The following is a 17,418-nucleotide window of genomic DNA, read 5'->3' as shown; positions in this document are numbered from 1 at the left end:
CAGGGTACAATGAAGCTTTCTCCATAGGAAAATGGTGTCAGTGTAATAAAGGCATCTATTGTTTTCACAACATCATTACGATGCATAGCTGTGAAGTCTCTTGAGTTCTTAAAAAGAACTCAAAGATCTCAAAAAAAAAAAACATTTTTCCTTACGTGACAACGGCATTCAAGTCACAGAGAGGCCACAGGAGAAATTAAGCTAGTGCCCAAGCCATTGTAGCGATGTTTTGCTGGGCAGAAGGTAATAGAATAGGAAAATTTAAGAGATCTATCAAAATTTAGAGATTTGGATAAATACCCTTCCTTCCCACCCAAACAGTAGCTGTATGAGATGGGAAAGAGTTTGGATCACACTTGGCATGTGTAAAACCAAGAGATTGATCACGTTAAGTCATACATCCTTCTGGTCTAGACTAATTAGAGTCCTGCTGATATAATGGTAACTAATTAATTTGAACCTGGCTGCAATGCAGGACTTACTTGCCCTCCTTCACGCTCCTGAAGGACCAGCAAAACCAACGTTGAGGGTAACTCAACAGCTGAGGGACCCTCATGGGCCCTCCAGCCACACGCACCCTGGTTCCCTGCCACATTCCCCCAGCCTCTTCACAACAGGAACCCCAGATCTCTCCTACACCCCTATAACCCTTACAGCAACACGGAGAACATGCAGCCTCTGCTCTTAACTCACCCCACAGCATCCTGCTCCTCAGTGGGCAAGAAGCACCCGCCAGCGGCCCTGCCAAACACCAGGTTAAATACCCAGGTCACCGAAAAGCCCAGCTGAAACTGTAGGGAAAGTTTTGCTTTAAGGAAAGCAAATAAAAACTGGTGCAAGTGGGTTTGGAAGTCAGACATTAAGCCTTGTTGCTATGCGCAGAGAGGCCGAGTCAAAAGCTTAGTGCAGAAATGTGTGGTTTCTGCTAACGCTTCAGGTTTAACATCTTCATAAAGCACTAAAAATACTTGTCTTTTATATAAGAGGAACAGCATCCACGCTAGCTGAGACCTCGGGTGAAAAAACAAGTCCAAATGTAATCCAAAGTAGCTCGTTACAGCTGTATGACAAGGTTTAAATAAGATCCTTGACCTGAAGATTTCACGTGCGTAGCAGATTATCTGCTTTTAAAATCTATCAGCTCCTCAAATAAAAAGATATTCTCCCTCCTACCAGGCTCATTTTCCTTAAGGATCTCACAAACGTGCTCAAACATCTGCAGAGCAGCCAGGAGCCGGGTTTTCAAGGAGCCTGCTGAAATTACTCACGCAGCCTAAGCTGTCTGGAATTCCACTTATCTGCCACGTCGGGACGAAGGGAGGCTCCTCCACCTCCGCTTGGCAGCAGCGGCTCTCCCGGGTGCATCTGCTCGAGCGCGGAGGGTTTTGAGTTAACAGCCTGCTTTGGGAAAATTGGGGTGAGAAGGGGAGAAAAGCCAACAGGGCTATCACCTGTCGGTCTGATTTGGGTTGTACATGAAACAACCTCTCCAAAATTCCAGCTTGGAATTACTCTAACTTGCCAGGCTTGCATTATTTTTTAAGAGACTTTTCTAATTAGTCTTGGAGTTGGTCATGGAAATATGGCATCTGTGCAATTCAAAAGCAGCAACAATAAGAGGAGCTCGCATTAACTTCGCTCTTTGAGCATTCAGAAAGGCACAAACCTCCCCTCTTTTGACAGTGTCCCGGGGGTGCCAGCCTGGCCCTCAGTTCTCTGACGGCTCTGACCTGAGCAAGCAGGAGCTGTGAAGACCTTTGTTCCCCCCAAATTTATCAATGAAGAAATACGACAAGTATTGCTTCCCTGTTTTATGGAGTGGTGCAGTCCACGGGCTTCCAGCAAGCTGCTGATGTGTCCCCAGAGAGCACTTGTACCTTGGCCTAAAGCAGAGACGCAAACTCCAGAAAACAAAGCTACCCAGCAGCTTTCACCTCGAGAGGATATTTGTCTTCAAAAAACAATGCTCAGGAAGAACACAAATACCAAGTAGCTTAATTTCTGCTCTTAAAAAGCAGATCAGAATCTCCAGATCAGGGACTTACGCCCCCAAATACCTGCATTTGTCAGTAAACTGAGATTCTTCACACTTTTGCAGCGGTTACTTGTGAGCTTTAAAATGCTTTGAGAACACACACACACAGAGAAAAAAAATAAGAAGGCTACAAATGCACACTAAGGTAATTGGGAAAGGTTTTGCCACGTCACTGCGTACAGGAAACCAAAGCAACGAGGGCCCAAACCTTTAACACAGAGCTTTTCTTACCCAGTGAGCTTATAAGAAGCTAACTAATTTCTACCAATAAGGTAAAATCAATGGCAGTGCTGACTGTAGAAGTAACTGAAGACTCCTAGGCCATGTTCAGGCAGAAGGTGAAATGCTCTGGGGAGGAAAGAGCTCCAGGGAGAAGCAGAATAGTGCCTGGACAGGAGCACGACAGCACTGCGAACAGTAAGGCAGCCAGAAAACAGCCCAGAAGTCCCCTAACATGAAGACACCCTGAAAGAAAATGCTTTATATCCAGCTTCTGGGGCAAAAAAAGCAGGTGGACAACACAGAAATCAAACCTCACTGATTTCATCCAAAAATGCCAGCTGTCAGTAACTGCGATAACACCTGACCCACAGGAGGTGGCACCCAGAGGGGACCTCGCTGCAGCGGGTTCTGTTCCACGGCCAGAGATGCTAAGCACATTAAATTTGAAGCTACCCCTAGCACGTATATAGACTTTGCCACTCACAGCCCGTTTGAAGCCTGAGAAATCCAGACAATTCAAACCCTGGTCCATCACTGGAAACCCCAGTTTGGCCCCAGGTGCTGGGTAAGGTGAGGTGCGTGGGGAATGGCTGCTCCTCCGTGGGTCTACGATCACACCTCAAAATGTACAGTCCAAAGGTGAAAGCTAGATTTGAAATAAGCCTACCAGTCTTCAAAACGCTCAACGCGTCCGTATTTGTAGCTAAAAGCCTCAAAACCCCCCAAACTAAAAAAAAAAAACAGTCAAGAAGCCTCCTTTCTGCACACCTGATGATCGCTCCAGGCTTGGCGTTTCCCCGACACAGACGGACCCACCATCAGCTTTGCCAACACCACCAACACGGGATAAGGAGAGAAGCACAAGCCTCGCCTGGAAGATTTTTCCATAATATCACTGTGGTCAGGTTAAACTGGCAAACAGTTTGGTTGGTTTTTTATTTTTTTAAACCAGACAAGGCCACGCTGAGGCCCAACCTTGCGATCCTGAGAGAAGGGAGCAGTGGCTGAGGCTTGGCTTTAGTCAGCAAAAATCCTACTTTCACCAAAGGAAAATGAACTAACCACAGAATAAGGTGTGCCTCCTTGCCTCCCCTCCTCCCTCCAGCTTATTCACATGTGTTTCTACCAAACCATCCTAAAATTATTCTTTAAATAAATACTTCCGAGAGTCTCCAAAAGGAGACTGAAAGGACAGGTGCCTGCGATGGAACATCTTCAAGAGGAGCTCTGACCTGCAGCTATTTAAGAGACAGGAATAGAAAAGGACTTTTCAAATCCACAGCCCCAACCGTCCATGCCGGAAAGGAGCTTTGGCTCTCGAAGAACGCATCCTAAGCCGCTGGAAAGACGCGCAGCTCGCTTACCGCCCCGTGAAACTTTGTTTTCACATGGGCAATCACGAGAAGCGGTGACCGATTTCCCTAAGCCGAGTTTGAATAATCGGAGCTCCAAGGGAACCAGTCAAATCAGCACTTCTTGCTTTTAATCACATCTAAACCCAGCTGCCGTATGCTGCTGAGGCAGCACCGTCTCCTGCAGAGCAGGACTGCGGCAAGACGGTTTCTGAGAAAGGAGAGCAAATTCTGCCCCTCCTGTTTACTGAATGAATGCTCGCCTGGCTTTACGAGGGGAATAATTAAAACAAACAAACGAGAGCACCAAAGCTTCCTCACAATCTCAGGCCTGTCGGAACAGCAAATGTTTCTGCGGGCTGGGAGAATCATTTCCAGCCACTGACCCAGCGCTGATATCTGTAAACAGGCTGCTAAAAACCTGAACCGTGCTGCAACAACGCTGCTCGCTCCCGTTTCAGTCGCGAGCCCGAACGCGGGTCACGTCAGGAGGAATCCGGCTCCTGGCCCAAAGCAGCGTTTGGCAGCTTTTTTTCCTTTATAGACGCGACAACTTAAAGGCACTACGTGTGAAAAAACAGCAACAAACTCACTCCAGTGGGGCAACAGTCACCGGGACCCACTACGGTCTCCTTCAGGTATTGACTTTAAATGCTTCTCAGTGCTTTTCCTACTTTCATTTTGGGTAAGGAGTATTCGAATGCCGTCCCCGCTAGACAACTCACTTGGCAGGCTCCTTCTGCACCGCGCTGGATTTACAGCTTCACCAACGCATGCGGGAAGCGTTCCCGAGCAAGGTCAGGGAAAAGCACGCTTTGCGTCAGCCGTGATCGAGGTGGCTGATTCGAAGCCACCTCCAAAATCGAGCTAAGAAAAATTACTTCTTAAACGTTCAGCAGCCAGAGAAGACACCCTGTACTGAACAACAGGGAGGAAAGGCTTGGCTCGGATTCAGCAGGCAGCATTAATTCAATCACCACGGGACAGGCGAGCACAGAGAAATCTGCTGTCAAGAGGGAGAAGCGGCAAAGAGGTGGGATATTTTGATGCCATGACTCAGTACAAGAGGAATCAAAGGAACGAAGCACGCGTACGAGGGAAAGCTGGACTGTTTGAACCAACGCGGAAACGCACTGCCAGCCCTCTGCCAAACGTATCAGTCGCTGCTGGGGCTGCTCTTCAGTATAATAAAGAATTAACCAGGCAGCGGAGGAAGTTAAGACTCAGTTTAAGAATGACAGAGACATCTTTCTTAATAGATTTTAAACCTTTGTGGCGATGGAAGGCTCTGCCCCCTCCCCAGACAGCAACAGTCTCTGGAACAAAATATAATAAAAAGAAAAAGGAAGCGGGCCCACACGGTGCCCTCACCCATAAAGCCCCGTCAGGGCGCGCATTCTGACAGCTGGACTGGAAAGCTCCCTCAACCCTCAAGACTTTAAGAGTGTTGCCACTCTGCCACCCAAGATATACAAAGGAAGATAAGCAAGATTTAAAAAAAAAAAAAAGACTTTGCTATGGTAAATCTATAGGAAAACTTATTCAGTAGAGTTTTGCAGAACAATGGTTGGGTCTTTACCTGAGATAAGCCCGGGGTTATGTACCTCGTCGCTATCGCCTCCCTCCGGACCACACAGAGCAGCCCAAACCCAGCAAGGGGACCCACGGCTGGCTCTCCACTGCGATTCCAGAGACGTGGGACTCGCAGGACCTGAGAATCATCTTCTGCAACGCGAAACCACCTCAATAACACAAAGTTTAATTCTAATAAAATGGTGCCCCCATTCACAAATGAGTTTTGTCACAGAATTCCTCCGTGTTACGGCACAGACTGCCGCAAATATCGCGCCTTCAAAGGTACAACCCCTTCCAAGGGGGATCAGCCCACGGCTGTGCTCTTCACGATGAGCGTTTCAGCCTGCAAAGCAGCCGCTCCTCCCGACAGGTGATCTCTGGGGAGAAGGCAGCCCCGCGTAGCCCAGGGGTGCACCCGAACCACACATCCTGCTGTCTCCACGACGGGCACAACCCTCGCCGGCTCCTTCTTCGGCGGCAGGAGGCAGGTGAAGGGTTTTAGCATGAGTAGGCTGGGAAACACCTTCACGTTTAATTAAACTCGAGAGTAAATTCTGGCATGACTCAACCAATCCTAGGAGTTACATGTCGCACCCACCCCACAACAAACTCCTCTGCCCATGAGCTCCTGGTCCGAAGGACTCCAGCATCTCCTGCCCAGCATGGGCCACGCTCAAAGCCCTTACAGCCCACCCCTGGAGGGCCAGGAGCACGATCCAGAGGATTTACCAAGATTACAGGTTATTTCTTCATTATAAGAAAGCTATTTTTAAAACATAGAAGTTTCCTATAGAAAAGGACTCTTCTCCCATGGGTTGGGGCAGAGGTTGGTCCATAAGCTCACACCAACACCATTCAGCACCGGGACCACCACCAAAACATGGCGGGGGGGTCCGGGGCACCCTGTTTCCTCCCAAAACAAGATGTATTCTCACATTGCTCTGCCTGGCTGCTGGGAAAACCACGATGATCCCAAGAAACAGAGACTCCATCTCCCACCCTGTGCCCGGGGTGAGGCGCAGCGTCGGGGGGTCACCGGCTTGTCCCAGCACCTGCCGTGGGCTGGAGGTGTTCAGCACCCCCCTCACCTCCAAAAGGGCTCTCACAGAGCCCCCCACCCAGGGCTGGGGAGGCCCAACACCCCCACCAAGGGGCTGCAGCGGGTCTCAGCAGTGCCCTATTCCGCTGCAGAAAGCCATGGGAAAGGGGGACCCTCAGCTCCCCCTCCTGCCCCCCCCAAGGGGCCCTCAGCTCCCCCTCCTGCCCCCACCAAAGGGGCCCTCAGCTCCCCCTCCTGCCCCCACCAAAGGGGCCCTCAGCTCCCCCTCCTGCCCCCCACCAAAGGGGCCCTCAGCTCCCCCTCCTGCCCCCCCCAAGGGGCCCTCAGCTCCCCCTCCTGCCCCCCACCAAAGGGGCCCTCAGCTCCCCCTCCTGCCCCCCACCAAAGGGGCCCTCAGCTCCCCCTCCTGCCCCCCACCAAAGGGGCCCTCAGCTCCCCCTCCTGCCCCCCACCAAAGGGGCCCTCAGCTCCCCCTCCTGCCCCCCCCAAGGGGCCCTCAGCTCCCCCTCCTGCCCCCCACCAGACAGACCCGAGGGGACCCCAGCTGCCCCCTTCTCTCCGGTAAAGGGACCGGGGGTCCCTCAGACCTCCCCCTCAGGAACCGGGGGGGTCCTCAGCCCATCCCCCCCAGCCTCGGGCCGCACCTTGAGGGTCACGTCGCAGAGTTTGCCCTGCCGCCGGATCTCGCCCATCACGCCGTACCCCCGGCTGGGCAAATCGCCCACCGAGAAATGCACCAAGTCCTCAGGGTCCAGCTCCGGCTCCGCCGCCGCCGCCTCCAGCATCTTCCCAGCCGCTCCCGCCGCGCACCGCCTGGCTTCGCCTCCCCCGCGCCTTGTCCACGCCCGGCCACCGTAGCGCAGCCTCCACCTCCCCCCGCCCAACTTCCGCCTCCCTCCGCTTCCGGGGAAGGCCGGAAGTGGCGGACGCCATGGCAACGGCGTACACAGAGCCGCGGCCTCCCCGCGCCGGGGACCGGCTGAGGAGGGGGCGCAGGTAGGTGAGGTCCGGGGGCTGCCTCTTCGCAGGGGCCGCTCGTCACCCGCCTCTCCCGGCGCTGTTGGCCCCACAGGCCGCAGCGGCCCCACAGGCTTTGTCCCTCTCCTCCGGGCCTCACCTCCTCAAGGCCCGGTCCCGCTCCTCCAGGCCCAGGCCCCCTCCCCAAGGTCTGTCCCGTCCTTCCCCAGTATTTGTTTCCCCCACCTAAGGTGATGTCTCCTAGGCCTCCACCTCCCCCTCGCCATGCCACCAGCCTCACCTCCTCAAGACGTTGTTTCCCTCCTCAGCCCTTTTCTCCCCACCATCTCCACCCCACAAAGGTCTGCTAAAACTTGGATGATGCCTCCCCTGTCCCTGCAGCCCCCCTCCACCCCAGCCCCCTCTTAGATCACCCTCCTTTACACTTGTCCCCAGCAAGCGGGGCTGTGGGCATGGCTGTCCATGGCATAGAATCACTAACACTGGAAAAGACCTTTGAGATCACCAACTCCAACCCCAACCCAACACCCCCAGGCCTCCTAAACCATGGCCCCAAGTGCCACGTCTGCATGGTGTTTGAACCCCCCCAGGGACGGTGACTCCCCCACCTCTCTGGGCAGCCTGTGCCAACCCCTGACCCCTCTGGCAGGGAAGGCATTTCCCTCACACCCAACCTAAACCTCCCCTGGCGCAGCCTGAGGCCGTTCCCTCTCGTCCTGTCCCTGGTGACCTGGGAGCAGAGACCAGCCCCCCCCTCACTCCAGCCCCTCTCAGGCAGCTGCAGAGAGCGAGAAGGGCTCCCCTCAGCCTCCCCTTCTCCAGGCTAAACCCCCCCAGCCCCCTCAGCCGCCCCCCAGCACACTTGTGCTCCAGACCCTGCCCCAGCCCCGCTGCCCTTCTCTGGACACACTCTAAGAAGGCATTCCCTGTGTTCCCTGTTATCCCGGCCATCCCATGCCCTCATCCCATCTCTTCTGTCATCTCTCCTAGGCCCCTGTTATTGGTGAAGCTGTGTCACCAGCTGCCTCACATCCCACACTCTCTGGTTGGTTTGTGCTCCCCTGGGAAGGCAGCAGGTAATCTGAGGCTGTTTTCTCCCCTGTTCTCCTTGGGGCGGAGGTGGCCCAGCTGCAGATTTTGCCCTGGGGGTGCAGATGGCCCAGGGTGCTGAGGCACAAGTTGTGCTGTCAAACTGGGTGGATTCAACTCTCAAAGCATCACCAGAGTTTGAATTCTAGAGACTGCCTCATGGTCACCTTCCCAAAGCAGCTTTGCCTCCCCATTTTGCCTCTCATGTTTAGAATCGAAGAATAAGAGAATGGTTTCAGTTGGAAGGGACCTTTCGAGGCCATCCAGTCCAACTCCCCTGCCATGAGCAGGGACATCTTCAACCAGATCAGGTGCTCAGAGCCCCGTCCAGCCTGACCTTAAATATTTGCAGGGGTGAGGCATCTCCCACCTCTCTGGGCAACCTGGGCCAGGGTTTCACCACCCTCAGAGTAAAGAATTTCTTCCTTATATCCAGTCTGAAACTCCCCTCTTTTAGTTTAAAACTATCACCCCTTGGCCTTGTGACCCCTTGGTCACAACAGGCCTTGCTAAAGAGGTCGCCCCCACCCTTCCTACAGCCCCCCTTTAAGCACTGGGAGGCCACAATAAGGTCTCCCCGCAGCTTCTCTCCCCCAGGCTGAACAACCCCAGCTCTCCCAGCCCGGCCTCGCAGCAGAGGGGCTCCAGCCCCCAGAGCATTTCTGTGCCCCCTCTGGCCCCGCTCCAACAGCCCCGTGTCTGTCCCGTGCTGAGGAGCCCCGAGCTGGAGGCGGCGCTGCAGGGGGGTCTCACAGAGCGGGGCAGAGGGGCAGGACCCCCTCCCTCGCCCTGCTGCCCGCGCTGCTGGGGATGCAGCCCAGGGCACGGCTGGCTCTCTGGGCTGTGAGCGCGCATGGCCGGCTCGTGTCCAGCTTTTCACCCCCCAGCACCCCCAAGTCCTTCTCCGCAGGGCTGCTCCCCATCCCCCCATCCCCCAGCCTGTGTTGGTACCGGGGGCTGCCCCGACCCAGGGGCAGGACCTTGCCCTTGGCCTTGCTGAACCTCAGGAGGCTCTCCCAGGCCCCCTCTCCCGCGTGTCCAGGTCTCTCTGGATGACATCCTGTCCTTCTGGTGGGTCACCTGCCCCGCTCAGCTTGGTGTCATCTGCAAACTTGCTTGTTTAGGACAAGAGGTCATGGTTTTAAACTAAAAGAGGGGAGATTTAGGCTGGATATAAGGAAGAAATTCTTTATGCTGAGGGTGTTAAAACCCTGGCCCAGGTTGCCCAGAGAGGTGGGAGACGCCCCATCCCTGGAAACACCCAAGGCCAGGCTGGCTGGGGCTCTGAGCAACCTGATCTAGTGGGAGATGTCCCTGCTCATGGCAGGGGGTTGGACTGGGTGGCCTTGGAAGGTCCCTTCCAACCAAAATCATTCCATAATTCTGTTCTGTGAGTCTATGATTTGGCCCAAGCTTTTGTCCATCCATGGTGGATAAGCTCAGGTCTCTCAGGCAGAACCAAAAGCCACACTCCAGTGCTCTGGGAACGTGCTTCTGTGGCAATCAGCCCCAAAATCCCCATCTAAAATTCTGTTTGACACTAATATTTGTCTGGGCACGTTGGCGCCTGCCTCCATTGCAGAGGTAACTGCGTTTCCTTTAATTCCGAGCATGAATAGTCCGTTAGTCTTGAGATTAAGGAACGGGAGAGTCCTGCTGGCTTGAGCTGCTGTATGAGGGGGGACCAAGGGACTTGGGTTTGGCACCTTGTCGTCAAGAGATTCAAAACCAACGGCCTGAGCTGTGGCTTGTGATCTGCTTTGCTTGGCTTACGTTACAGCCACTGAATGACGCGGGAAGGTAACGGCAAGCCTCACTCTTGTCCTTCTGACATTTATTGTTTGAGCTGAGGGACGATGATTTAGCGGTGAAACAGCCAGAAACGTTTGTGGTCAGCTGACCAATAAACATGTAGTTTTTCTTTGTAGTACGTCAATAAAAATTCCACTGCAGACAAAAAAACCCCACCCAATTAAAAATCAGATTGGTTGGATGCTTGGGGTGTTGCTAATGAGCTGGAGAGCTTTTGGTCTCTGTGCTGTCGGTTAGGAGCGTGCCAGAGCGGTGTTCCCCTGTTTCCTTCCCATCTTTTTATGTTAGTAAATGCTCCCAGGTAGAATGGCTTTTGTGCTGACACCGAACAATGGGCATTGTCGCAGCGAGGAAAATTCCACTCGTTCTGAATTTGTTCTGTCTCTCTCTGATTCGTATTAAGAGTTTTTTGCTTAAAATTTTCCCTCGCTCCTTTTTCCTGCCATGCTTCTTGCTGCGGCTTTGCGGAAATCAGGTTAATGTTTGGACTCGATGATCTTAAGGGTCTTTTCCAACCTAAATGATTCTATGATTCTAAATAAAGCACATACCCCTCCAGGACTGGGTTACATGTGCGTAGCAGAGTTTTGTGGTCTCTAACGAACCTGATAACCAGATGAGCAGCATTTCCACACCGGTCAGTGACTTGAAAACTGTGTCTCCTCTCCATTTCACTGGTACCTGTGCTGCTCCTGCCTCTACTCATGCACTGCCAGCAAATACTGCGGCAGCTTTCTGTGCATGTCACTTAGTGGCAGTCCTTATGGTGACGTCTGTGCGCTTCCTTATCACCTTGCTTTTCCACAGATCATTTATTTGAAGACTCTCTGTGATACTGAAGAGATTATGGTCACGGTAAGCTAGCGCCGTTGTGGATTCTGCAGCGGGCATTGTGTTGGCATTGCCGCGGTAGTCTGGGAAGAGGACAAGGCGCCCACGGTACCTTTACCAGGTAGTCATCAAATGCTGACTTCTTTTAAATGAAGAATGTCTTGGTTCAGCTCACATCTCTATGTTTCTTTTTAGAGCAGTCACAGCAGATAAGGTGAATAAAAATACTGAATATACAAGGGACACCAAAGATCTAGTTTGAAATTAGAAATTGTCACTAGATATTCTCAGCACAGGACAGACACGGGGCTGTTGGAGCGGGGCCAGAGGGGGCACAGAAATGCTCCGGGGGCTGGAGCCCCTCTGCTGTGAGGCCGGGCTGGGAGAGCTGGGGTTGTTCAGCCTGGGGAGAGAAGCTGCGGGGAGACCTTATTGTGGCCTCCCAGGGCTTAAAGGGGGGCTGCGGGAAGGGTGGGGGCGACCTCTTTAGCAAGGCCTGTTGTGACAGGCCAAGGGGTGATGGTTTGAAACTGAAGGAGGGGAAATTTAGGCTGGATATAAGGAAGAAATTCTTTACTCTGAGGGTGGTGAGGCGCTGGCCCAGGTTGCCCAGAGAGGTGGTCGATGCCCCATCCCTGGAAACACCCAAGGCCAGGTTGGACGGGGCTCTGAGCACCTGATCTGGTTGAAGATGTCCCTGCTCACTGCAGGGGAGTTGGACTGGATGGCCTTTAGAGGTCCCTTCCAACCCAAACCATTCTGTGATTACCCAACTGTTGAGCAAAGACTGTCTGTAGCAAACAGTCAAGAGAAAACATAGGATCTACGTGTTCATGGGATTTAAAATCATCAGTCCGTGTTTCCCAAGTGGGGCTTTAGCAGCTGGATGCATCCCCCAAGCCCTCCTCCAGTGGGTTTTGGTCAGCAGATCCTTTAACCTTGCTGGGTATTGACAGCCACTTACTGAGTTTGCATTGACCAGAAGAACAACACAAGAATTTCACCTGGACTTTTTTTTTCCTGGAAACTTTAAGATCAGGTTTAACTAGGAACTTAAAAATATTTTTGCGTATCAGTGTGAAGAAGGGGTTACAGAGTTATGGGAAATGCGTATTCAGTACAGACTGTAAGCAAGGTCACTGCTGCTGGGAGCGTTGGAAATGTCAGCATTCCAGCTCACTGCCCACCCTTCTGCAGTGCCGTCAAGCTCCTTTAGGCTTGGTTTCACCTATAACACGTCTTACTTAAAGCCTCAGAAGCTGGAAACACAGTGCTGGATGAACTGTTGTTACAAAACAGGAGGCTGCGTGTGCCTTGGCACACAGAAAACACTAGACAAAAGAAAATCTGTCTCATATTCCTGCAATTAGTTTGCTTTGCAAGGCTAAGGGGATGAAAAGCTTGTGATGTCAAACACTGTGTGCCCGATACACAAGAGGAAATCATGATCACCGAGACCCTTCTTTTTTTACATGCTCAGTTTTCTGAGCCAAACAATGCTGGGAAGAATTTTCAGCATCAGTTTGCCCACAGTTGCTTTTAATAAAGAATAGAAACTGCAGCTGTACATTTGTTAACACTTTATTTTTAAACTTGACTACTCTGTAGCTTGTCTTTTCGTGACAATTAACATTACGTTTCATTTTAGGGAACTCAACATCGTTGTTTTTTCCTTTTTTTCCCTCTCTAGTTAGAATGGATGCAGTAGAAAGGAGAGTCCAAACATTTGTGCGAGTCAAGCCAACAGCTGATTTTGCTCAGGACATGATCAAGTTTGGGCCAGGCAACAAGGTAGAGAAAACGAGATTGCAAGCGCAAAAGGTTTGGAATTTGATTTCACTTTTTGCCCACAGAAATGCGGAATTCTTCCATTCCTTAAGGCCGTGTGTAACATTTTGGTGCACGTTGATTCGTGTGTTCCCGCTTGCTGTTCTCCTCTGCGCCAGCAGCAGCTCGTGGGTTTTTATCAGCAAGTGTGACTGTGGAAAACGTACTTCTTGTCACCCAGTCACTAGAGAAAGTCCTCAAAAGGACCGGGACTCTGACCCTTGAGGACTTCCCAGCGGTAACCACGGTTTCAACCTGAGAGGTCTCTCTGTGGTACAGTCGATTTCTGTCCCCCCTTACGCCTGTTCCTCTCTTCACCTTCTCCTGCTTAATTAATAATTTCCCTGGGACACAAAATCAGACGCGTCGCCGAATGGTGAACAGGTGAGCTTAGCCATGGTTCCTTTTTTTCAAATATCTGTTAGGAGAAAATACCATCCGGGTCAGTAAAACAATACTTGTGCCCCGTTTTCTGCTCACCTTCAGGCCTTCGGTGGGTGGGTTTTTTTTCAGGCAATAACTGCTGAAACTCTTCCCGGCTACTGAAGTTGTCTTCACCTCTTTTTGGGTTTCAGAGCATAGATATATACATCAAAAAAGATGCCAAGAAAGGAGTTGTGAATAACAGGCGGACTGACTGGTCCTTTAGGCTGGACGGCGTCCTTCACAATTCCTCCCAGGAACTGGCCTATGAAGCTGTGGCCAAGAAAGTGGTGTCCGAAGCTTTAATTGGCTATAATGGTAATTTGTTGCTATTTTTTATGACTTTCACAGTAAGTGGAGATTTGATCTGAGGGAGAGATCCTTCTGATGTTCCGTTTGAGAAATGCAGAGGTTCCCTCCTGAGTTTATTCTTTCGCTTTTGAATCTTTTCTAGGCACGATAATGTGCTATGGGCAAACGGGGGCTGGTAAAACTTACACCATGACGGGAGCAACCGCCGAGTACAAGCATCGAGGAATCATACCCCGAGCCATACAGCAGGTACTGGATCTGAACGGGAAAGAGGCTGGAAGGAATAACAAAGGCACCTCTTGTATCAGCTATTGCTGATACTCACGGAAGTGTTTCAACATGGTGAATATGTTTTCTGTTTTTATCTCCACCAGTCCTTTTTCCCCCCCCTCTTTTATCTAGGTGGTGTTCATTAAAGAAATAAAGAAGCCTGTAAAACATAGTTACTTTGTACGTTTGTTTTACTACACCGTGGCCTTGCGCACTGATAACGGTGACCTTTCAGAGCATAGGGATGGTGTTGGCTTGAAACATGCTGATTTGTCAGTCCCATTGCTGCAGAGGCGCATCCCTGTCCAGAGGCACACGCTTCCCACTGCTCTGAGGGGGGCAAGTCTGCTTATCTTTAGGCAGCGGCTCTGCAGAATGCTCTCCGCTCCCGCAGAGACAGGCGACACGCACGGTGTGGGGCTGACGTAACGCAGCGTCCTGAAACAGAGACGGGAGGAATTCTGCAGTTATGCTTTACTGTCATCTGCAGAAGTTGTTCCCGTTTAATTCTACTAGCTCCCGTAAAGTGCTTCCCAAACATAAGCAGGCCTTCCAAAGTGCTGTTTTCAAAACGATCATTTTGAGAAATCATATTAAAACCGTGGACTCCGCCCTGTAAGCCCTCAGGCAGCCACAGTGCAGCTACAGACACACAGATGCACGTGTAGCTGCTCAGAAAGTTATAAATAGCTTCTCTGGAAAGCCATAAATAGCTAATAATTCTGTTTGTGAGCTGTCACCGCCACTGTCAAACTCTTTGTCTTTGTATAGGTCTTCAAAGCAACTGCGCATTCCGTTGATCCGTTCGTCACTGTCCGAATATCCTACCTGGAAATCTACAACGAGACCCTCTTTGACCTTCTGTCCCCCATGACAAGCAATGGGACCAGTGATGTGCAGATGGCCGTGGTGGATTGCCCGCAGGGTGTTTATGTGAAGGGCTTATCTATACATTCAGTTAGCCACGAGGAAGATGCACTAAATCTCCTTTTTGAGGCAAGAAAAGCAAATATTATACTTTATCTGGTCATTGTATTTATTGGCTTAGCTGAGGGAGGAGGCAGTAAAGCAGGAGATGGGTGGTCAGGACATCTGGAGGGAGGTTCAACCCTCTTTGTTCTCTTTATTGTGGGTAGAAGAATTGGTAACTCTTTGTAGTCACGTTCTCGCAATGAAAAATGTCTCTGGCACGGGGATTCTGGAAGGTCTCCATGGAGAAACCCTGTTTTTAGCGTATGCCAGAGCAAGAAAAGCGATGGAGGAAATATGCTGGGGTGAGACCATGGAACGTAGTAGCATTGGAGGTTCCAGGCAGCATCAAAATAGTGAAGGCAGCCACAGAATCTGCCTTCATTCAAAAGGCTTATCTCACCGTCCTCATCACCGGCCCCTTCAGCAGACCGAGATCCCGGACAGCCCAAACGACTTGTTTACATTACCTTGGTTATCACACAAGGGTTTCGGTGAGTGACTTCATACGAGGCGTACGGCATTTGGGATCCTTTTAGACCCACCAGCTGACCTACACTGGAATTTCTTCCTGGAAAACACACCTGCCTGTCCTAGCGATGTCAGTGCTCTGAGAAAAGGGTCTCACCAGTGAGGTCTTTGGCAGATGGTTTGGGATGGCCATGGCACAGGTACCATTAGCCAGATTTTACAGCAGGGATGATCACACAATGGGTTAGCTTTGCGAAGGGAGTGTGCTTACTTACGTTTGCATCTTTCTTTTATTTGTGGGTGCTTTAGTTTCATGCAAAACATGAATAAATAATTGGTTTTGTATGCAGGAAGTGTGTTCTCACCAGGAGCCATCTGCTGCCCTTAAAATCTTTTACTTGCCTTTTTAATAGCGATGCTGTGGCGTCCTAAGCCAGCCCCTGTGATTCGCAGGAGCTCCCGTTTTCTTTTTAAAGAGTAGAAGGATGATGATAATGCAGCTTAACTTGAGATCTGTTGACACAAGAAGTGCAAGTGATGCCTGGGGATCTGTTCAGGTCCTTAGATGAGTTCTGCCTCTGGTTCCAGGTTCACAGAGAAGGCTTTGAGGAGGCTGCCCACTATGCCATGACTCTGTTTATTCATCTGTTGAGTTGGGTTGATGGTATTTACCTGGAGATCTTCACCTTCATTCTTGCTCTTGGATTTACCCTCCCTAGTGTGGAGCCGGTTACTGACCTTCCAGCTCTCGAAGGTCATTGTCCTTTGAGGCCCAGACAGACCAGCCGGCTGTGAAACTTGTTGACAAGTGCATTTCTATGCTGTAGACCCTTCCGTTTCCTTCTCTGCCTCGCCAGCCTGGCAGCACAGCTCTGCGAAAGACTGGCACTCCCGACAAGCAGTTGCAACATCATTTTCAATGTTGCTTTCTTTTCCTGTAAGCAGGCATTACAAATTCGTGGCTATCGCATACGTGTGAGTTTTCTATGGCATATAAAGCTTGGAGAACTCTTTGGTTTTCTAGTCATCAAGAAACTGAAACAGCCAGGGAGGTATTACCTCTGAACAAGGCTTGCCTGACTGTACCTTAGAAAGCCACAGATCTGTGAGCTGAGCCGTGGAAGTGGAAATAGAGATAATGTGGTCTCCGGTAAAAGGCATTATTACAGTAAACAGCGACCTTTACCAACCGCACCGTGAAATGCTTTGAGAGGCCTTTGAGTAAGAAAACGAGGCAAAGCCGGTGAGCTCCTGCTCTGACTGCTCTAACCAACTGACCGGCGTCACAGGCTCTGCAGAGTGAGGATCGAACCACTCTCTTTAACCACCTGTATTTCTGATTTTCCTCTATTCTACCAGCGCAGTTTAAAAACACTGCCTTCCTTTTTGACTTCATTTGCAGGGCGAGACCAACAGAGTGATAGCAGAGCACACACTGAATAAAAACTCGTCCAGATCCCATTGCATCTTTACTATTTATATTGAGGTAAGAGCTCCAGCAGATTTTCTCGGGACTCAGATGGCTGAGGATCTTTACGTGTCTGTTTTTTAATGTATTTCAGTTTTGTCTCCTGTGAAGTCGTTTCTGTTCTTTTCCCCCTCAGTCTCGTTTCAGAGTTTTCTCAGATGTCAAATGCGTTAACTCGAAAATCAACTTAATAGATCTGGCAGGATCAGAGAGACTGAGCAAGACTGGAGTAAGTAATGGAAGAAATATTTCAGCCTGTGGTGAAGAGTCCAATAATCAACACGGTGGAGGTGAAATTACGGGGTTTCCCCACAACAGAATTCAGCCTGTGAGAAATAGGAGAGACTGTGAGAAATTGAAAGTCACGTTAACACATCGGAGGGTGCTAAGCTGTTTGCAGCTGCCGTGTATCATTTCTAAGTCCCCGTTTATGTGACTCCAATCCTGCACGTGCCTTCCACCCTGACCCAGATTCAGTTAGTTTATCTGGCTCTATCATTTCTCCGCAAAAGAAAGGGCCGGAACCATCAACTACCAAGACAAAGAATCTTTGATTTTCCTCTTCCTTCCATGAGTGACAGTGCAAATCCCCCACTTCTGGTCACAGCAGGCAAGCTGTTGACACCTTCTTAGAGCATTAGGGCTCGACAGCTGAAAGCTCCTCCAATCCCGTGGGACATTCTGTATTGATCATAACAGAAATCACATCAGCCGTGTGACAGAT

The 17,418-nt window shown here is 50.8% G+C and overlaps 2 protein-coding genes across 5 annotated transcripts in view; one reads left to right on the top strand and one right to left on the bottom strand.

Annotated features, from left to right (window-relative positions):
- KLHL18 (kelch like family member 18) overlaps positions 1–7,113 on the bottom strand; it is a 31,283-nt gene extending 24,170 nt beyond the window's left edge. The window contains exon 1 of one of the 2 annotated variants that reach the window (XM_064445254.1): positions 6,889–7,113. In XM_064445254.1, the coding sequence (XP_064301324.1) occupies positions 6,889–7,029 (141 nt within the window). In that variant the 5' untranslated portion in view covers positions 7,030–7,113. The remainder of the gene's footprint in view (positions 1–6,888) is intronic. The other variant, XM_064445255.1, reaches the window with a different exon arrangement.
- Positions 7,114–7,153: 40 nt separating this feature from the next.
- KIF9 (kinesin family member 9) overlaps positions 7,154–17,418 on the top strand; it is a 32,466-nt gene continuing 22,201 nt past the window's right edge. For 2 of the 3 annotated variants that reach the window (XM_064445241.1, XM_064445240.1), the window contains exons 1-8: positions 7,154–7,240; positions 10,931–11,075; positions 12,645–12,745; positions 13,357–13,522; positions 13,659–13,765; positions 14,558–14,782; positions 16,629–16,712; positions 16,831–16,923. In XM_064445241.1, coding sequence (XP_064301311.1) covers positions 12,650–12,745; positions 13,357–13,522; positions 13,659–13,765; positions 14,558–14,782; positions 16,629–16,712; positions 16,831–16,923 — 771 coding nt within the window. In that variant the 5' untranslated portion in view covers positions 7,154–7,240; positions 10,931–11,075; positions 12,645–12,649. Of the gene's footprint in view, positions 7,241–10,930; positions 11,076–12,644; positions 12,746–13,356; positions 13,523–13,658; positions 13,859–14,557; positions 14,783–16,628; positions 16,713–16,830; positions 16,924–17,418 lie in introns of those variants that run through there. The other variant, XM_064445242.1, reaches the window with a different exon arrangement.

Source organism: Phalacrocorax carbo, chromosome 2 (assembly GCF_963921805.1).
Source record: "Phalacrocorax carbo chromosome 2, bPhaCar2.1, whole genome shotgun sequence".
NCBI lineage: Eukaryota > Metazoa > Chordata > Aves > Suliformes > Phalacrocoracidae > Phalacrocorax > Phalacrocorax carbo.
Note: the sequence above shows the minus strand (reverse complement) of the source record. Positions and strands in the feature narration are given on the sequence as shown.